Genomic DNA, 20374 nt, shown 5'->3' with positions numbered 1-20374 from the left:
AAAGAGAAGAAATAGCTGAAAGGCACCAGGGGGAAAAGAGTGTGATTTAATTTAATATGTGGCTATTGCACCTATGCTTGCTGATTTTAAGGGTTAAGAACACCTGCATTTCATAGGTATCTTTAAAGACCCTGATCATCTCTCCTTTCATATGAGGTTTGAATATACAGCCACCCCCCCACTTTCTACACAGCTGCCTCTGTCATTCTTTCTCTGTGCTCCCCTGACCCTGATGGGACATCCCTGCAGGAAGGACATGGATTCTTTGTAGTGTAACTGGAAAGCTTATGGCAGAGCCAAGGGAGGTGAAAACTCTGCCTCCCCCTCTTCCAGGAGAATAAAAAAAAGCCACATTTCTTTGACTCTTGTCATTTTCCTGTTTCTGGCCTCATTGAAAAGCACGGACTTTGTGAACTCTTGATTAACTGTGAAGTAATTTTGTCTAACCCCTGATATGGACATATGTCAGAATACCCTGGTTTCATCCCTCTAACATGTTTTCAGATTTTAAAATAGCTCTGTTTTATACGTTCTCTATTATATTTTTTACATAAAGTTTGGCTGAAGTGTGCCAAATTCTGCTGTCAGTTCCACAGGAAGTATACTATTTCCATATACTCCTAGAAATATAACTAAGAACAGAATCCTACCACAACCCTTTGCCCAGATGTTTCAGCAAGATTCTCTCTAACTTCTTAACTCCCTTAAAGTAATTAAACACAGTGGTTTTGCCATATTCTCTGACTGCAAGCCCTTTGCGGCAGGGCCCATCTTTTTGTTCTGTTAGTACTGCTCCTCACATCAGGGAGCCCTTTATAAAAAACTAACTATATGGCACAATCCTTTGAAATGAAGGGAGTTGAGCAACTAACTTCAAGACTTGAGCCACTAGGAGTGATGTAAAGGTGTCAATAACTTTGGGGCAGGTGTTTCATTCCTTTGTATTGGACCATGATCAATGGGGAAAAATTGAAAAAAGCAGAAAAGCAAAAAAAAGTCCCGCCTAGGTAGACATATCATCTTCATTTGTTTATTTTTTGTGTGACATGAGAACCTAAATTGCTCTGTGCAGCTGGATCAGACATGATAAAAGTGGAGTATTAAGGACTGGATTAACATCAGAACCATAAGTTATTCATTATTTTAACAGCGTGTGCAGCTTCCACTTTAATGTGAATGATAAACACTCTCCCCTTCTCCTCCTGTGAAGAATACCAGAAGCTGCATTATTCAGTGCTCAGGTCTTTGTAGTAGCATCTGATACTGCTGTGTAATTAGACAACAAAGCTTAGTGGTGGTGTGTGGGTAAAGAGGGGGAGATACTCTCATTTGAATGTGCACCTTGAGCAATTTACTTTTGTTTAACTGTTGTTTTGGGATAAATGTAAGAATAGGAGGATTTAAACATATGCAAGAAAGGAGACCACTGGAAAAGAAAATACCCCTGTTTCCACTGACAGAGAAGCACAAGGGCAAAAAGGGAGGAATTTGCTTGTGTGACAGGTTTCTTCCCTGTCTGTGCACTACACACTCACTGTCTGTAGTTGTAGGCAATATCAGCAAACTCCTTTCTCCGGGCTCGGTACACAGGATCTTTGAATCCCTAGAAAGAAAGGATTAAAAGGCATTCCTCTCAATTAGTAAAAACAATTCAGGGCTCAGGCCCTAAACAAGCCACCAGTAAAATCAACAGGAGCTCTGACACTGAATTCAGAGGGAACAGGAAAGTGATCTTGTACTAAAATCCATTCCACAAGTAGGGCGCATCCTGGCAAGCATGCAGGTGCAGGGGCACGCATTTCCCATAGGACAAAGAGCAGGAGCACATATTTGTGCCACTGCTATTGGTCCCCAGACATGCCCCTCCACGCGTACTCCAGTACGTGGCAAAGTGACCTGGATGGGGTATGGGGAGGCTGGGGCCAGCAATTGTGCAGGCCCCAGCAGAGCCTTACCTGGGGGCCTCCAAGGGCAGCAGTAGTGCTGAGCTGGCTGCTTGGAGCCCAGCTAGTGGCTAGAACATGGTTCTGGCCAGCTAGGCTCCTTTTCTGGCAGTGCACACTGCTGCCTTGTGAGCCATGCCACTTTGTTCAGTGGGGCAAGGAGGTTTGACACTGGGAGATCCTAGTGTCAAAAAAACCTGCTGCGCTACGAATTAGCAACATAGAAAACTGGTGCATGTACACCACATATGGGTTGCGATGACTCAAACTGCTTTGAAGGGCTGCAAACCTCACGTGTGCATTTGTCAGGTTGTGCCCTGTATAGTCAGTTTTGGCACCAGGGAAAGGCAAAACGGGGAAGATGGCTTCATAGAATAGAATAGTAAGACCAGACAGGACCTGTAAGATCATCAAGTCTGGTCCCCTACCATGGGCAGGAGGTAATTGGGCTCAAATGAGCTCAACGAGGTGCTTGTCCAGCCTCCTCTTGAACACCTCCAGGGATGGCAACTGCACCACCTCTGCTGGGAGTGTGTTCCAGATTCTAGATATCCTTACGGAAAAGAAGTTTTTCATAGAAACATAGAAATGGGTAAGGCGGTAAGTATGGACTCCAAGATCAATCCTGTTTTGATGGTAGGAAATCTTGCACTGTAGTGAGAAGTAGGCTTCTCCCTGGGCTGAAAAGCCAGATTGCACGTTTACATCCTCCCATGCAATAGTTTAGCTAGTGGGTTGGTAACCAGTGCACTTTCTCAGTAGGAGGGTGGTGAAGCACTGAAACAAGTTACCTAGAGAGGTGGTGGAATTTCCATCCCTGGAAGTTTTTAAGACCCGGCTTGACAAAGCCCTAGCTGGACTGATTTAATTGGGGATAGTCCTGCTTTGAGCAGGGAGTTGGACTAGATGACCTCCTGAGGTCCCTTCCAACCCTCATTTTCTATGATTCCATGATATTAGGAACAGTAAGCACCAGAGGAGGTTACTTAGAGAAGGTGTGAATTCTACCATTTTTTTTTATAATGAAAGGCAGACAAACATCTGCTTGGGATGGTTTAGACAGGGATGATTCTGCCTAGAGCAAAAGTCTCTTCAGTCCTATTTTCTTCTGTTTCTATGTTTTGACCCTGTTCTTACTAGCAACCAAACTATGCCAAAAACTTGGTTTACAGAACAGTTCCACTGAACAAAGTTTCTAAAACAGTGGTGGGCATTTGTAGATGACACAGGGGTTTAAATTGACGCGGTGGTTTTTTAAAAACCCCGCTTCAATTTAGAGCAAGTATACCCCCATGTCACTTCCCTGCCTCTCTAGTGGCAGGGAGGGGAGAGTGAGTTGCCGGCAGAGCGAGAGGTCCCTGAGCTCTGGGGTGTGGGGAGGCTGGTGCTTCCCTCTGCAGCAGCAGCTGCCCCCCTCCAAGCAGCACCCGCCCACAGACACACAACTTGGGCAGTCCCAGGGGGCACCGCAGCTGACGAAGAAAGCACTGGGCCACTGCGCACCTCAGGCAGGGAGGCATGCTCCAGGGAAGGGGGAAAAAAAAAAAAAGATCAGGCTTGCCACTTTTTTTTTCCTTCAGTGCAGCCTGCCTTCCTGGGCTACTGCCGGGCTGCCTGCTGGGGCTGTCTGCACAGCTCCTGAGCCACACGGACCCTGGTGATTCCCTCCACGGCTGTAAGGTAGCAAACTAAAACTCCTCAGAGGTGTTTCAGTTTGCTGCGCCCCAAATTCATTTAAGGCGCACTATGCCACTGAATTTGCTACAGCAGCTGGAATTCACACGTAATACGCCACCGAATTTGCAAACTTGTGCAAACAGCAACACCATTAAAGCTGTGCAAAAGGGCATTTAACCTGTTTTAATGTGTTGTCTACAAAGTCTGACTGGTCAGTAAGGGTGCTTGTATACAATGACAAGGTTGCCACTGAATTTGCTACAGCAGCTGGAATTCACACGTAATACGCCACCGAATTTGCAAACTTGTGCAAACAGCAACACCATTAAAGCTGTGCAAAAGGGCATTTAACCTGTTTTAATGTGTTGTCTACAAAGTCTGACTGGTCAGTAAGGGTGCTTGTATACAATGACAAGGTTTTAGTCCTCAGGGTTTTATTTTATGCCCCTAAATTGAAACAGTGGGTGTTTAATTGAAACCCACCACTTCCATTTTTTGGTCATGTTATGGCAAGGGGCCCAATCCTTTTTTTTTTGGAGCCAAAGCTTTCCTGTGGCCAGGGGGTGAGCTGCCAATGGGCAATGGGGGCCCCAGTCCTTCCCTCCATGCTGGCAGCACCCCCCATAGCTGCCCAGCTGGGCTGCTAGTGGCCAGATGCTGCCCCAGGTTGGAGACAGCACCCGGTCTGATCCAATTGTTCCCCAAGCCCACCCAGGGAGCAGCACCTGGCAGGCTTCCAGCAGGCAGGCTCAGGGAACAGTTGGATTGGACCAGGTGCTGTCTCTGAGTTGGGGAAGCATCCAGCCCACTGGCAGCCCACCCAGGTGGCCCTAGGGGGTGCTGCTACCATGGAGGGAAGGACTGGTGCCCCCTGCAGCTCAGTGGCTTCTCAGCCCACCAGCAGATCACCTTCCAGCTGTGGAGGAAGGAGTGGGGAGGCTCCACAACAGCAAGAATCAGGCCCCTTACTGCTTCTGCTTGAAAGCAGGGTCCTGCGGCCAGCAGGACACCTGGGGCCACCCAGGAATGAGCTGCCTTGCCCCTGGGACAGCATGAGAAGATGGCAGAAGGGCAGCTGGGTGTGCTGGCAGCTAGAGAAGGTGGTGGGGATGGTACACAGGGTGCTGAAAGCCCAGGCAGGCTGGGGAAGCATTGGATCGGGTGCCTCTGAGCTGGGACAGCACCCAGCCAGCTAGCAGCCTGCCTGGGCTTCCAAAACCCTGTGCACCATCTCTGCTGCCTTCTCCAGCTGCCAGCAAACCCAGACACCCTCCTGCCACCTTCCTGCACTGCCACAGGGGCAAACTAGGCCAATCCTGGATGCCCCCAGCTGTTCTGCTGGCAGCAGGAGGCTGCTGAAGGCAGAAGCAGCGAGGGGCCTGATCCTTTTTTTCTGCAGAGCCTGCCTGCCTCTAGTGCTGCTGGGGGGCAAGCTGACAGCTGCATCATTGCAATTCACACCATTGCAAACTAAACTACATTGGAATGTAGTTTAGTTTGCAATGATGCAAACTCATTTTAAACCCCCAACACTCTTGCACATGTACAGTGTAACACCATTAAGCCTCGCACAAAATGACATTTTCGTCACCTGTTCATGGTAATGGCATCACATGTACAAGCACCCTAACAGCAGGGTTGAACCATTTTAGAACCATGCTTAAAAGAAGCTTCTGCTTATTAGGTCCACTCCTCAGTACCTAGTCAAACCATGTGAGAAACTGGTCCAGCTGAAGCCATGCCTAAAGCTGTCCTCAAACTGTTTGAAGTTCAGCATAGATGAGACCTCTGTTCCTGCAAATTCAGCCATCCCAGAGGACACAGATAAAACTCAGGTTACAACAGAAAGAAAAGACAGTTTTGCAGCTCAGTCCATTGTAATTTCAACCTCTGCCACTGACTGTGTGTGACCTAGGACAAGTTATTTGATCTCTCTCTGCCTCAGGTCCCCATCTCTTAAGATAGGCATAGTAATTCTCCCAATCTTTGTCATGCATGGCTATTTAGACTGTTCTTCGGAGTTGAGATTGCTCCTCACTGGCCATGTCTACACGAGACGCTGACTGTTCAGTCATTACTGCACACTCATTTAGTACTTGTATAGACAAGTACTAAATGTACTAAAAGTACTAAATGACTGAGCAGTAACCTGAGTTACTGTGTAGCAGGGCTGATGAACACTTTTTTCATGACGCTAGTGTGTAGTAGACTAAAGCTACTGCGCAGTAGCATCACATTATGGCTGTCGCCACATGACACTACTGCACAGTAAAACAGGCAGCTTCTCATGTAGACATGGCCACTGTGTATATTTCCAGAGCCTTGAACAATGGGACTCCCATCTTGACTGAGACTTTGACTAGTGTTGTTGTAGTGTACAAAAGTAATAATAATTTATCTGACTCCCAAACAGTTAACAAATGGTTCCATACGCAATATAGGATGGAAATGGATCTGGGGACAACTGTGATGAAGCCAGATACATGACACAGTTGAATCCAAAGCAAAGTGTACTAGTATATATGAGAACAGATGATGCATTAGAATAGCATAAGAGAACATTGCTCTACTATTATCTCCCTTATCTACCTGAAATGCTAAAACATCTGGGCCGGGTACAGACATTACACTTTTACCAGGATAAGCAATTGGAAACTGGTCTATAGTCACAACAGAAGAGAAGTTTTGCAGACACTGGTTTAAAAATGGCAGAACCTGCTCTAATATTTGCTCCCCACCCCAACCTCCTGGGCAAATGCGTTTTCTGTTTGCAACCAATCTGAACTATGCTACTCATGGAAAACCATGTTACTTAGATAGATTCCACCTTAGACTTTTTAAATGTATGTATCTAGCCCTGAGAGATTCCTGCTTTTCCTCTTCCTGCATCTTAAATTCTGTCATCCTTGTTTACTATATCACAGTGGTGCCCAACTTTTGACCAGACACAATCCATAAGCCTGATCTGGCATGTGAAGCCAAGGCCCATTTTACTGTGCAAGGCCAGTCTGGTGTGTGGCCTCTGTCCTGTGCACCATATCATGTCCAGGGACCCAGCCTGCACACCAGATCAGCCCAAGGCCCTAGCCCCACGCACTGGATCGGGCACTAGCCCCACATACTGGATCGCACCTGCAGCCCAGCCTTACCTGCTGATCAGTCCCCAGCTCCATAAGAAAGATGGGGCCATGCCCTGGCCCTGTACACTGGATTGGGCCTGGCCCAAGCCCCTCAAACCAGATTGGGACCCGGCCACACACTGTGGAGAGCTGGGTAGGTCAGATCACATAACTGCTTGGGCCACATTTGGCCTGCAGGCTGGAAGTTAAGCACCACTGCTATAACATATGCCTAGTTGTATTTCCTTTTTAAGACAACTTAATGGAAACTGATCACTAACTAATTAGATCCAGCAATTGGTGCTGAGATGCTTTATACATTTCAATACCCTATTTTTATTTCTTTTTTGCTTTCAAGTTCAATGTTGTTTTATTCCAGTGCAATACATGAGAGGGCTATTGATTCAGTTCACTCAAGTAATCGCATCTTCTTTCATTCTGTTTTTCATATGACCACACTGAATATTATGAATCATTGTACATGATACATAACGCATTTTGGATTAAGCAATAGGTAGTGAATGACTAATCACCCCATCTCAATTAAACTAATAGCTGCAATTTTTGTTGAGCTGCATGTAATTTATTTATAATCACCCTGTCTCAATTAAAGTAATAGCAGCAATTTCTGTTGCACTGCATGAAACTGGGTGTGTTTTGACATGAAAATAAGTTGTTTGGTTGGAAGGCGGGGGGTTGAAACAGAAAGTATTTTTATATTGGGCAGAGTTTTAAAAATACCTTAAGAATTCACATGCTAACTACTGCAAACAGACTGCCTTCGCTTGTATATTAGGGCCAACTGTGAATTGCAAGTTTTGGGGGGCAGAGACCATTTCTTTTATTGTGTTATGCCACACAAATGCAATGTTAGACTCCATAAATAAATGACAAGATATAAATTTCAATCACCTGTTAATATTTTGAAGGAAGGAAACTCTCCATTTCCCCATGCTGTAATATAGTGCCTTCCAACTTTTTGTGGCATGAGCCCATGAATGGCCCCAAACTGTCCCTTGAGCCATTACATTCAGACTCCTTTGCATAAGTATAATTGGAATAACTGAGAAAAAGGGGCGTGTGTCTGGTAACTCTGTGTTTTAGAGACTGCCAGTTACCACAATACCCCTTTTGCGCTGCCAGCACTTTTATAAATTACAGTAACCTTTGGGGATCTCTAATTTTTGCTAGAGATTGGAATAGCTTTCAGATAACCCTAGATCCATGGGACAGCTCAGAAACTGGCCCACTGTAAAGAATGTTCCCATGGGAAAATCATCAGACCCAATTACAGTCAAGTTATGTCTAAAAACACAGGGCTCCTTTCTTACAGGATGGTCTGCATCCAGCTCAGCTCCATAGCTTAAGATCTGATTGGCAAATCTGTCAAGCTCCTGGATACTTCTAGGGAACCATGGCACTGCAACACAAAAAGGGAAATACAGATTATTCTATTTCAGCTTTACCTTATTCTGGGCCTTCATCCAATTCTTTCAACATTTTCACTGTAATTATGAACTAGCATAAAACTGGTACATTTTGGCCATTTCGAACTGCGCCAGCAGCACAAAGCAACAGCAAACCCAACTGCTCTGCCTACTTGTGTTTGGGGCTATTTTGCATTTTTGGAGCAAAATGAAGCAGCTGAAGTGCCCTGGTAAATCCAGGTCTCAGGATTACATTTCATTGGGATTATTTATTGCTTGTTTATTTGGATTTCTCTGATTATCAGAACGTAGGACTTGCCATACTAAAACAGCCCCAGAATCCATCCAATCCAATATCCCAGATCTCACAGCAGCCAAAATCTCTTCCTTTAGAGAAAGATGCAAGAAGCCTGACAATAGGCAGGATGCAGGATAATCTGCCCCTATGAAACTAGCACGTTAATCCTTATCAGTTAGGATGGCCTAAAACAGGCATTAGTATATAAAAAAATGTAACCACTCTCTGATACAATTGATTAGCATTGCATCAAATGCTAATCATACACTATATATAAAATGCATAAAGAGTCATTAAAAAACTGCATGAACATTATGGGTCTGATGTGCCTGCACCTTCTGTGCATATTTATGCCATATTAAACCAGCACGAGATGGAAGTAAAAAAGCTACCAGCCTGCAGGTCTGCATAGCATTTTACATGCAAGCTGCACTGACTTTGCATGAGAGCAAATAAAAATTCTTTTTACCTTGATCAAAGAGGGGGGAATGCTGCCAAAATCTCTTCAAAACAATTACTCCTGCAGGAGAGGAGTCACTACAACTCTTGTGATAACCACAGATCACAGCTTGGATGTCACCTGAAGCCTGCAATTTCTATTCATGCACCTTACTCTCTTCAGACAGGGTACATATAACTCCCACTGAGGGAAATGAGAGGCATTCCTCTTGGGATCACCTGAATTTAAAGGAGAGAATTCAGCTGTGAGAGGACTCAGTGCTCTCTCTACCAGCTGAACATAACATGGCACATACATATTTAGCTTCTTTCCTGCATAAAAGTCCATCACTCATTCAGCGAGTGCCTTGCTGTGCACAGCTTTCTGCCCTAACCAGAATACTGCCGCTAAGGGATACAATTGTATTTTATTTCAAGTTTTGCTTTTAGTGAATCTTGCCCTCATGAAACGTTCTGCAGTGACAGCTCTGAAATGGAAGTCCTGTGTAAGTCCTCCAAGATGCGCACACAGCTGCAGGGCAATCTATCTCCCACAGCGCCTCATTGATGTGCCACAACCCTGATCCGGATGGACCACCTAAGGGGATGAGAGGATCATTCTGTCTTCAGGCCTATTCAGCCCTTAGTCTCTCTGCTGAGATGGACAATAAAGAAGGCATTTATGGTGCTGGGTATATGTGATGGGGACACCTGCATACTGGAACTGGAGTAAGACCACTAGCTCATTTCACAGAGGCCACAGGAGAGCTCTCTCTAATGACTACTGGCTGACAGGCTGTGTTATGCACACTTATGCAATAGCTGTACCACTGTCTCTTTGATCTTCTAGCATTCCTGTGTTGCTGAAAACAATTTATAAACATCCAAAACTTGCTCTTTTTATAGTGACTTTCTTCCCCTGCAATGAGAGTGAATGCCTTGGAGAATCTAAAAAAGAAACATTCTTTGGAGTCGCGCACATCTCTTAAAGCTAAAAAAGGGACATAATAGTCACTAGATGGCAGCAGCAGCAGTATCTCTAAACATCTTTCACTACTGGGTATTTCTTCTGTTTTCTGCTAGCAATTTCCATTCCTTCCAAATAATCAAGCAAATGGGACTCCCTTATAGAATGATACAACCATTTGATACAAGAGTCACAACTGCCCTTCACTTAATGAAAGTAAATCCCATTTGATAATCCTGGGAGGTGCCATTATTTCCTATATGTGTTACTTAATCAGGAAGCCTAGAACTTACTGACAGTTCCACCACTGGCCTTGTGTATGGCCTTGAGTGAATCACTTCACTGTGCTGTGCCTCAGTTATCTCCAGCTGAGAAAAATGGGGGGGGGGGGGGGGGGGGGGGAGGTGGGAGAATGGTGTTCTGTAAAGTGATTTGAGATCTAGGAATGAAAAGTGGTATCTTGAAGCTAAGTGATACTTATTAACTATTATTGTCATGTTACTGCCCTTCCCAGAGAACCTGCAAGAATTCAACACAGAAGGCCCAGTGGGGATTGTGAAACCAACAGTGCCCTACAACAGATTTCAGCGCAGGGTTTTCCAGAATGAAAGTCTATTAGGGGTTTTTGGAGAGTAGGGAGTGAGTATTTCTCTGATCTAGATAAGTTTAGGTTTAGTTTTAGGTTTGGGGAACTTCAGTTCCAAGTCTATGTGAATCAGCAGGATAATAATGGCCTACTTTTATTAGATACCTTTTATTCAACAGACTGTTGATTTGGAAACCATGGGGTAGATTCATCCCAGTAATGGTGAAGGCATCAGCCCAGGGGCAGAGTGGAATTGGCTTACCTCTCCACATTTAGGAGCTGCTGGTAGTCAAGGTGGACCCCACTGGGCTTTAGGGCAGGCCCTCCCATTGCTTCAGTGGCACACACAATATTTTGCAGCAAACAAGTCTACCTCTGTTGCAGCTCTTATCACTCCTAATCTGGTACCTGCCACCTTCATCTTATACCCATTCCTCAGCCCACTTCAGAAGACTTTCTGTGCCTCAGGCAGCTTGAGCCGATGGAATAGCTCTGCACCAAATGGACAGTCTCTATGGAAAATCCAAGTGGGGGAAGGGAGGCTTTATACCTCCTATATACACCAGCCTGTCTGGTATAAAGTAGATACAACAGAAGGTCATATAAGACCCATGAGTCTGCACCTATTCAGTAATGTATGCTCTCAGTTCCATATGTTAATGTGAACTGAGGGTGCTGAGCACAAGACAGGACTGGGTACTATATCGTGGAGTGAAACCAAAAAGGATGGGCAGGAGCTCCTGGGGTGTAGTGCCCTGCATTGTCATTCAAAAACCCTTCCCAAATAATCCTAGCAACAGTTTAAAAATATCAAATCAAATTATCCCCTCAATGAATTTGTCAAATATTTTGCTTGCTGACTTGCTTTTGCTCCAGACCTAGTTAACTAGACTTGCTGTCTGTCTGCAGTGCAGTTAATGAATGGCCAGAGCAAGCTGTTGCAACAGTGAGCCTCTGTGAGGAACTGAAGAGCAACCGTGGGCTGATCAGTAATAAATATTGATTTGTCTGTACGTGAAACAGCTTCATTTATGGGCCTATACTGGACACCCAAGTGGTGACCAAATTAACATGGGGTCAAATGTTTAATAGGATGCTAATAAGCTATTTATATGTGGGGCAACAAAACGGAAGCACTTAGGAGTTTCTCCAGAGTTCCTCCATTCTGACCATTGTGAGAAGGGTCAGAGACAGGTCTATTAAATTTATAGCAGTTCGAGGCACAGGTTTAGCCCTTTTTTAAACAGATCCAAATGCTTTGGCCAGCCCCAGGGTTTAGTAAACAAGGCTCCTACAGAACCCCAGCCTCCAGCCTGTCTCAGAAATGCAATAAATTGTCTGCATTTCCCCCACACTGAAACAGAATAATATTTAATTCCTTTATTACTGGGCTCCTAGAGGTCTGCAAATACTCAGCTTGTTTCCAGAAAGAGTCATGAAGAGATGCACTGTGTTTTCAAAACAAATAATTCTGACTCCACAAAAGACACTTGGCCTGGTGAATGACTTCACAGTTAGCACATCACTCATGTGAAGATATACAATTACCTTCATAATTACGACATTTTGCTAGCATTTTCTAAGCTTCAGTTATATTAGTGGAATAAACCTGTCATTCATTACTTGATTTGGAAGGGGACAGAGGATAAAAAGATTTGTCATTTTTTACTAGATCTTGGGGGAAGTTTATCTTTTGTCTTACAGTTAAGAGAACTTTGAGAAGAAAAGAAGTAAATTATCACTAAGCCTAAATGTAAGATCAGAAACTTACTAGCACCCTATTCTACTAATGCAATCATACACGGAATTAAAGAGTAATAGATGTTAAATGCCATAGGGGAGACATTCTGATCATAACAGAGGCTATAGGATGTCATCCATTGATTTCTGCACCAAGCCCAGTAAAATGGGGCTGAACAAAGACAATTTCTTTAAAAAAGTCAGTCTTGGTTCAAAAATTTTGAGGGGCAGAGAACCCACCCCTGGTAATTTGTTCCAATGGAGAGTTACCATCACTGTTAAAATGTGAACTGATGTATATTTGTCCAGTTCTGTCCCCATTCAGTGTGGCTATGGTTTGGACAGTTGGATTAAAGAAGTCTCTATTATCTGATCTCTTCCTCCGGTGTATGAACTATGATCAAGTCATCACCTCACCTTCTCTTTGATGAGGGAAGGTATGTAAGGTGTGTTCTCCAGTCTTTAAATAATTGTCTCCCCAGGTTCACATGTGTTGCTGGATCAAAGCATGGGGCTATCAGCTGATGAAATGTAAAATGAACGGTATCTATTTAACATCATCTGACCAAAAATCAGGCTGTCATCTTTACAACAAGTCAGGAAAACAGTCATTACACCGGATGGGACATTAGTCACCAAGAGATAATACAGGAGCAAAACTTTGCCAGAGCCACCTTTGACACCTTAATGGTGGCTCTGGCCACCTTTGACACCTTAATGGTCCCCGCAAGAGCCCAAATGAACAGAGCCCATCATCCTGAGCAAAGAAAAATAGCTTCTATAGACAGTAGGTAGGGAAGCAACACCATTATCCTAGCAATGTGTACAACAATTCTCTTTTGGCATGGCTGTGTCTAAAGGATAACACTTCCACTGGCTTTATCTGGTAATCAGAGAAGACTATGACAACATTCAACATAATGATAAAACAACTAATTTTTTATTGGGGGTGATTATGTTTTTGTTATGTTTTATTGTCTCTAAAATATGTCTCTTGTGATTATATATTTTTGTTTTCATTTGACCCTGTCCGTTATTTATTTATACCACTACTTATTACTTAAGGAACAATTTCTATCACTGTATCTGTAGATAGGTGCTTTCTTTTCCCTCTGAGCCTGAAGATCTGTGTACATTGAGTACACAGTGTGCCACCCACACTTTGCTCCTTAAACCGCCTTAATCTGATCCTTTGGAAATATCTCTTATGGGGTGTCAGCCCTACCACCAAGGCTAAACACTGAAACTGAAAAGGGAAGAGACAAGAAGTAAAAGACCAAAGGATTTATTTGATCTTTACTTTTCTTGACAATAAGCTGCTACCACTTTACATTATTTTTAGTCGATCATTGTTGAAAATAATAAACAAAAAAAACCAGCTATGCCTCCAACTAGAAAGCTTCAAGTTCATCTCTGCTGCACTAATGTGTTAATCTGGCTCTTAAAGCATTTTTTATTCATATGGATAAGTGCAATACACTCCTAATCCCACTGCAGTCAAAAATAATTCTTCCAGTAACTTCAGTAAGACCAGGACTTCGTCTGTGGTCCTTTTTGTTCTTGACATTTTGAGATGTATCTATGCTGGACTGAGGACTGTACTACAACATATTTAATAAAAGTCTGCTAGACTCCGTAGAGTTTTTCTGGAAGTATAATTCAGAAAGATGATGTCTGACTAAAAACAAAGTCTTTGATAGTAGGTGATCATAATTCCCTGTCCAGCCATAACCTTTGTCTGTCCAGCTCCTAAAATGGGAGGACTGACTCCAAAGAGTCTGTTTCCCTTCCCCCAACCCCCACAGATGTAATGATATGAATAGGACACAAAGGAAATGGTAAAAGGATTACCAGGATTTATCTCAGGAAGATATTAATGCCCTTTCATGTTGTTCCTAGAAAAGAAGAGGAAGAACCAGACCTAAAGCATTTAAAGTCAAACTTATCTAAAATCCTATTAAAATCACATCTGCTATCTGAAAGAGGAATTTAAGTATTTAAAATATTGGGGCTTGGGGTTTTGTTATACATATATCTCTGGGCCAAATCTGACAGTCTTCACTCCAGTCCCAACCCTGCTGAGTCTCTTCAATTCTCCTTGACTCCAGTAAGAACTGAGAGCATGTAGCACCCTGGAGGACATTATTTCGCTTTATTTACCTACAGAGGCAAAACGATTGTTGACATCACTAAGAATGTTGTTCACATCATTAGTGGTGTTCACATTCCTCTTCCACCAAAGCCAATGGAAAAAAAATCTGCCTGATTTTCAGGGAGTGCAATAAAGCCCAGAAAACTGAGAACCAGATTATGCTTGATTTAGATCAGTATGTTGTGCTGGGGAGTGGGTGCACAAGAACCTGCCTCCCCTCTCCTACTGCTGGCTTGCTCATGGCCTGTCACAGTGCCTGCCCCTTGCCTCAGGGGAGCACCCATGCTGCTCCCTCCTTCAGTCAGAGGTACATGGGAATGGGGACAGTTTGGATATTGGCTCAGTCCATAGAGTGCAATCCAGGCAAAAGTGATAGAGTAGTGAATTTCCCATTGTAATAGTGTCAGAGAGCTTAGAGGAGGCACATACCTTCCTAAAGCAAAGCATCTCTCTCTATTCCCCCATGGACTAGATTTCTTTACACCAGCCCTTATGCTGGACCATGCCCCCATGACATCAGTTCTTATTACCAACTACAGGCTTTGGTCACTTTTTCTCACTAGTGATTTAAAAGATTAGTCTATGATCAACACTTCATTTTCATTACCATTCAGTTATTTGGGCCTTCTTTGGCATTTTAAGCATTTAGTAGAATTTAAAATATGGTTTCTCAGGGTATTAATGCTCTCTTCAATAAATAGTATGTAAAGGGTGAGATAAAGACTAACAGAAGCTTTAAGAAAAGCTCCATCAATTGTTGTAGATTGTAATGGAGACGAGTAGGCCAAGAAGTTCTTTTAAACCATTCATAGCATCTACTGATGGATTCATAATCAGCTGCAACATGCCTACAATCACAGCTTCTGTTAACATTAATTAACCCTTAATAAGCTACTGCCAGATGAACCTTTACTAGAAAATGTGATCCAAGTGTGGCCAGCTTGATTTATACCGTGCATGCAAATGATTTACAGTGTTCTATTTTAATGTTAATAAACTGCTTTTCTTCATCTGCATGCTAGTATTCAAAACACTACAGCTTTGGAAAGTGATGCAAGAACTTAATGCAGGAGACATCAAGCTGAGGGAGCTGCAAATAGGGTGGCCATCATAGAGGACAGTCCAATTGTCCTCTGTCCTCTCTTGATACGAAACCTGACGCCTTTATCTCAATATGTCTTGAAGAGAAAAATAGAAGACATAAAGGCGTTGGGTTTTATATCAGTAGAGGACAGAAGACAGAGTAGCAGAAAACCAAAATGTCCTCTATGATGGCAACCCTAGCTGCAAATCCCTCAATGCTGACCTCCTAAGGTATGTCTACATGTGCAATTAATGCAACTGAATAAACTCCAGCACAATTTGAGCCAGAGTAAACTAATCCAGACATCACCATCTATATGTGCATTTAAGTGCAGTAATTTATTCCACCGCTGGATAGTACTTGTGTCTGACAGGATTATCTGATGGCGCAGTAAATTAGTCTATACCACCCTAATTGCCACACGTGTAGTTAGTGACACTTTACTGCTTAGCAAGTTAGTCTACTGTGCAGTAAAGCACATGTGTAGACATGCCCCTAACAATCCATTTGTGACTTAGAGAAAACAGTCCCTCTTAGGAAAGTAAAAAGTATACTCAATACATGGTATTTCATCATTAAAAATACTGGTACATGGGACTTAGTTCTGTTTGGTGCTGAATGCTCTGGTGCTGAAAACTCTAGTGCTGATTTAACAAAACATTTAAGAAGTGATCTCATTACTTCCAATAGAAGAAATCACATATTTAAAATTAAATGAGTTCTTATGTATCTTACTGATGCAACATCTTAGGTAACTTGGAAGAGGTTGGAATAACTAACATGGAGCATCTCAAGTGCTGATTTTGTTAAAACACAAATTTTAATTTAGGTGATGTGCATAGAAACAGAATAGCATTGCTTGAAATAGTCTGTGAACTTCTTATTCAGGCTCATCCTGTTCTATAAAAGTCAGCATCGGTGTAGGCCTAGCAGACTCGTGTCTTTTTTTTAAAAATCAAACATGGGTATCTGAGTTTCAGCTATACAGCTACCGGTAGTTACAATCACCAGTACCACTGCAATACTTCCAGCAACTAGAATATCACCAATAAATATAACTAGAATACCGAAAACAGCAAAATGATTTTCATGTTTACTCAAATACAACTCATGGCTTTCTTCTCCAATTTGTATGAGGGAAAAGGCCCCTCACCTAAAAACTGCATACAAAGAAATTTCACAAAATACACTGTTCATCACTAAACTGCTGCCAAAGGCAACATATGCTCAGCAATGGAAACCAACTGTGAAGTTGATTAAATGTAGCCAACACTGATCATGACTATAAAATATATGATCCATATTAGATGAACATATTGATAGGGCCCCATCGTAGGTATAAGTTAGTATACCCCATTTGAATGAGTGTCGCAGCACTTGGGTGCCCTGCTCCTAAAGAGGGGAAAGAGCCCTAGCAGTGAGTAAGGAGCCCAGCTGGTGGTCACCAGGGCAAGTAGAGTAGTTAATGACCCACATCTGCCAGCGGTCAGCTGACTGAAGGGGGCAGGGCATGGTACATATAAGGGTTTATATACATATAAACCCTAGGGCTGAAACCAGGCATCCCACAGGACCCCACACCATGACAATGAGACATATTGTAGTGTCCTTTAAGCATAGTCCCCCCCCTCAGTGCTGACTCTTTTCCAAGTCATGGTGATCCGCTACATTGCATACATTTTTATTTCCTCCTCACTCCCATGATTGAATTGTGCCTTTCTTTCTCGTTTCCAATTATTCCTGTTTCTCCACCAGCCTTAAATGCCTGGCAAACATCATGAAATGGGGCCCCAAACTCTCTCTGTTGCCCCCTCTCTCAGACTGATACATATGATTTGAGTGACCTTGTCCTCCACCAGGTTGCCCTGCATCTTATCTGCATATAAAATTTTGGAGCATCCCAGGGCTCATGATAAAAACACCCGGTTCCAGTCATGAGTGGGGGTTAATTAGCATATGGCTCCTTTGTGGGGGGTATCTGGAGTATACACACATAATGAGTAGTGCTGAGCTATGGGGTCACCATGACTTAAAATGCTGTTGATTCTCATGAGGACCAGCCCAGGGAATTTTATGGTCCAATCTCCAAATCCAAATTGAATCAGGGGACCAATTGAAAGGTCCAAATCAATTCAAAGCTCTCCAAATCTTTTGAAAAGATTTGGAGAGTTTTGATGATTTGGGCAGTCCCTTGTGGCTGCAGCAGGGAGCTGCAGGGGGGGGCGGAAAGAGAGTGGAGGGACCCAGGGGGGGCCCCCTGCCTGCTCCCCCAGTCCCCCCCCATGGCTGCCCCACCCACCCCAGCTCCCAGTGCTTTAAAGAAAAGCCCCATTCACCAGGTGCTGCCAGGTGAGGGGGCAATCCCCACTGCCTCCACTGTCCCATGCTGTGTAGGGGGCTCTGCATGAGCCCCACAATGCACCCCAGTCCCCCCCACAGCTGCCTCACCCACCGCAGCTCAGGCCCTTTAAGGAAAAAAAACGGAGAAAAGCCCTGGGACTCATTGCTCCTGCAGCAGCCTCAGGATTTTGGAAGGCTTGTGAAAGAGCCCCTCCATGCAGGAGCAGTGGGGAGCAGCAGGGATCACTCCCCCTGGCAGGAATGGTGAGTCTGGGGTGGAGTCTGGGTCTTTTTTCTTAAAGGGTCGGAGCCATGCCGAGTGGGGCAGCCATGGGGGGTCTGGGACAGTGGAGAGGGGCTATGGGGCTCATGCAGAGCCCCCCATACAGCATGGGGCAGTGGGGGGCAGCAGGGATTGCCCCCTGCCTGGCAGCATCTACTGAGTTAGGGCTTTTTTTTTTCCCAAGTGCTGGGAGCTGGGGCAGGCAGGGCAGCCATTGCCGAGCTGGGAGAGTGGGTAGGGGATGGGCCTGTGTAATTCAGAGATTCGGCAGCAGCCAAATCACTGAATCAAATCACTGTCCCCCAAATTGACCGAATCCAAATTTGAAGCGAATACTAGCAGCTTCACACAGGCCTAGTATATGGCAAATCATAAGCCTTTGCGTTTGGACTAATATTATGTATAGTTTGTACTACATATAGGTAGGTGTCAAAGTACTGCTCAAAAATGTGTTTGTGGTAAAGCTTACAGCAGTTTCAAAAAAAGATTAACAGATATCAATTCTGGATGAAGTAAGTGTATGGGTACTATAAGCAAATTAGTACAGCCATGTTTAATTTCAAGGTTAATGTCTTTCAGTTTGCTCCTCACTTCCGTGTGCTCCAGGGAGAGTAGGATCTGACAGTAAGGAGAGGAGGAAGGGGCTGCTAGGGGAAGTAGTTAGGGGGAAGCAGAGAGCAATGGAGCTACCTGACCCCCCAGATTTATTTTCCCTGCTGTAGTAGTGGAAAGTGGACACTTTCAAGACAAACCTCCGATATTATATGCCTGGAAAATATATAACAAATGTATATATTTTCAATATATAAATCTAATTATTGGGGGTCATCTTATAATCAGGGTCATCTTGTATTTGAGTAAATATGGTATTATTTGTTTCTACTATAACTTAGAGGTCTCAACCAAAATCAGTATTAACTATCCAAGATGCCAAGCATATTCACAGAGTGAGAAAGTTCCTGCCCAAGAAAGTTTATAATCCAAATAGACAAGGCAGACAAAGGAAAGGAGGGAAAACAGGCAGAGTGATCAGTTTGAAAACTCCATTCCTAAAGAAAACAGAAGAGAATGATTGGCTGAGGTAGAAATACATATAATTTTTATGATCAGTGTTTCCTTACCCGTATCCTTCTTCTTTGTACGGGAAAGTTCATGAACAGTTGCTCCGATATCATTTCTCAAAGTCCTGATGATCTTGTCTAGAGAAGGAGTGTTTCTGCTATCCAGATTGATGAAAAATTCATACTCGTCTTTGTTGAGGCGGGAAGGTCTGGACTCAATGTGGGTCAGGCTTATACCTTTTTCCTACAAGAAAAAATTGGATAGAATCTTGGAGCTCTGTGCTGCAGGTAGAAATGCAAGGGGCAAACTAGCTGAAATCCACTGGTTAGTGCAGTGGTTCCCAACCTTTTTTATACTGAGGACTGGCAAGTTCACTCAAAGAATTTTGGTGGACTGAGTATAGAAAAATCTAATTTACAAATTTATTTTTTTTTTTTTTTTGTGTGGGGAGGGGGGTGCGAGGATCATCTCTTAGCTGTTGCATTTGATATGGAAGTGACTAGCCACAGTTACCATGGTCCAATTTAAAAAAACTGAAGTCACAGTCATTGGCCAAGTGAGGACATTCTCATCCAGCCAATCAGCATGGCTTGGGCATGGCCTGGGCATAGAACTGTTGCTAGCAGTGGTTAAAGCTCATGCTATGACCCAGCAGCCAGCACTTCGTGGCCTGGTACCAGGCCGCAGCCCGGTGGTTGGGAACCGCTGGTTAGTGAACAGTCCACACAAAGCCCTTTGTACCAGTGTAATGCCTGTGAGATGGAGCAATTGTACAGGAAAGCTCTGATCCCCTGGGGCGCAGTTCAGCCCTGTGGCTGGATGAATTAACACAAAGTCTATGCACTTCTGAAGCCCCAACACAGAGCCTGTGCAGGACTTAAATAGTGAATAAACTTTATATACTGGCCCTTTTCATGGAAGTGAATTTCACTTTCTGGTACATCAGGGACGTATGTCTGTGTGGGGGGAAAAAAATAATTTACAGAGAATCAATGCAGGATTTGACCACTAAAAATAAAGAACTAATAACTGCCACATACATTTAATTTATTTATTAACCTAATGAAACAATGTTTGGAAAAGCAAGAAGTCATTGGGCTGAAAATGTAAAAGCCAACTTGGCCACCCTTTGCGCCACTTCTTTTCATGTCCTCTCTCTGCATGAATCCACAGAGCAGTATGGTACTAAGCCCTCTAGGAAAATCAGGTTTATAATAATGATACAATTTGGTCTTTCAAAATGGAAAGTCAAAGTCCA

At 43.6% G+C, this 20374-nt stretch overlaps 1 protein-coding gene across 1 annotated transcript in view; it reads right to left on the bottom strand.

Annotated features, from left to right (window-relative positions):
- Window positions 1-20374, bottom strand: part of PAH (phenylalanine hydroxylase) — a 55858-nt gene that overhangs the window by 10327 nt on the left and 25157 nt on the right. Inside the window, exons 3-5 of the mRNA XM_006019506.1 lie at window positions 19176-19359; window positions 8071-8159; window positions 1536-1603 (exon numbers count right to left, since the gene is read on the bottom strand). Of these exons, the coding sequence (XP_006019568.1) occupies window positions 1536-1603; window positions 8071-8159; window positions 19176-19359 (341 nt within the window). The remainder of the gene's footprint in view (window positions 1-1535; window positions 1604-8070; window positions 8160-19175; window positions 19360-20374) is intronic.

This window comes from Alligator sinensis, unplaced genomic scaffold (assembly GCF_000455745.1).
Source record: "Alligator sinensis unplaced genomic scaffold, ASM45574v1 scaffold74_2, whole genome shotgun sequence".
NCBI lineage: Eukaryota > Metazoa > Chordata > Crocodylia > Alligatoridae > Alligator > Alligator sinensis.
Note: the sequence above shows the minus strand (reverse complement) of the source record. Positions and strands in the feature narration are given on the sequence as shown.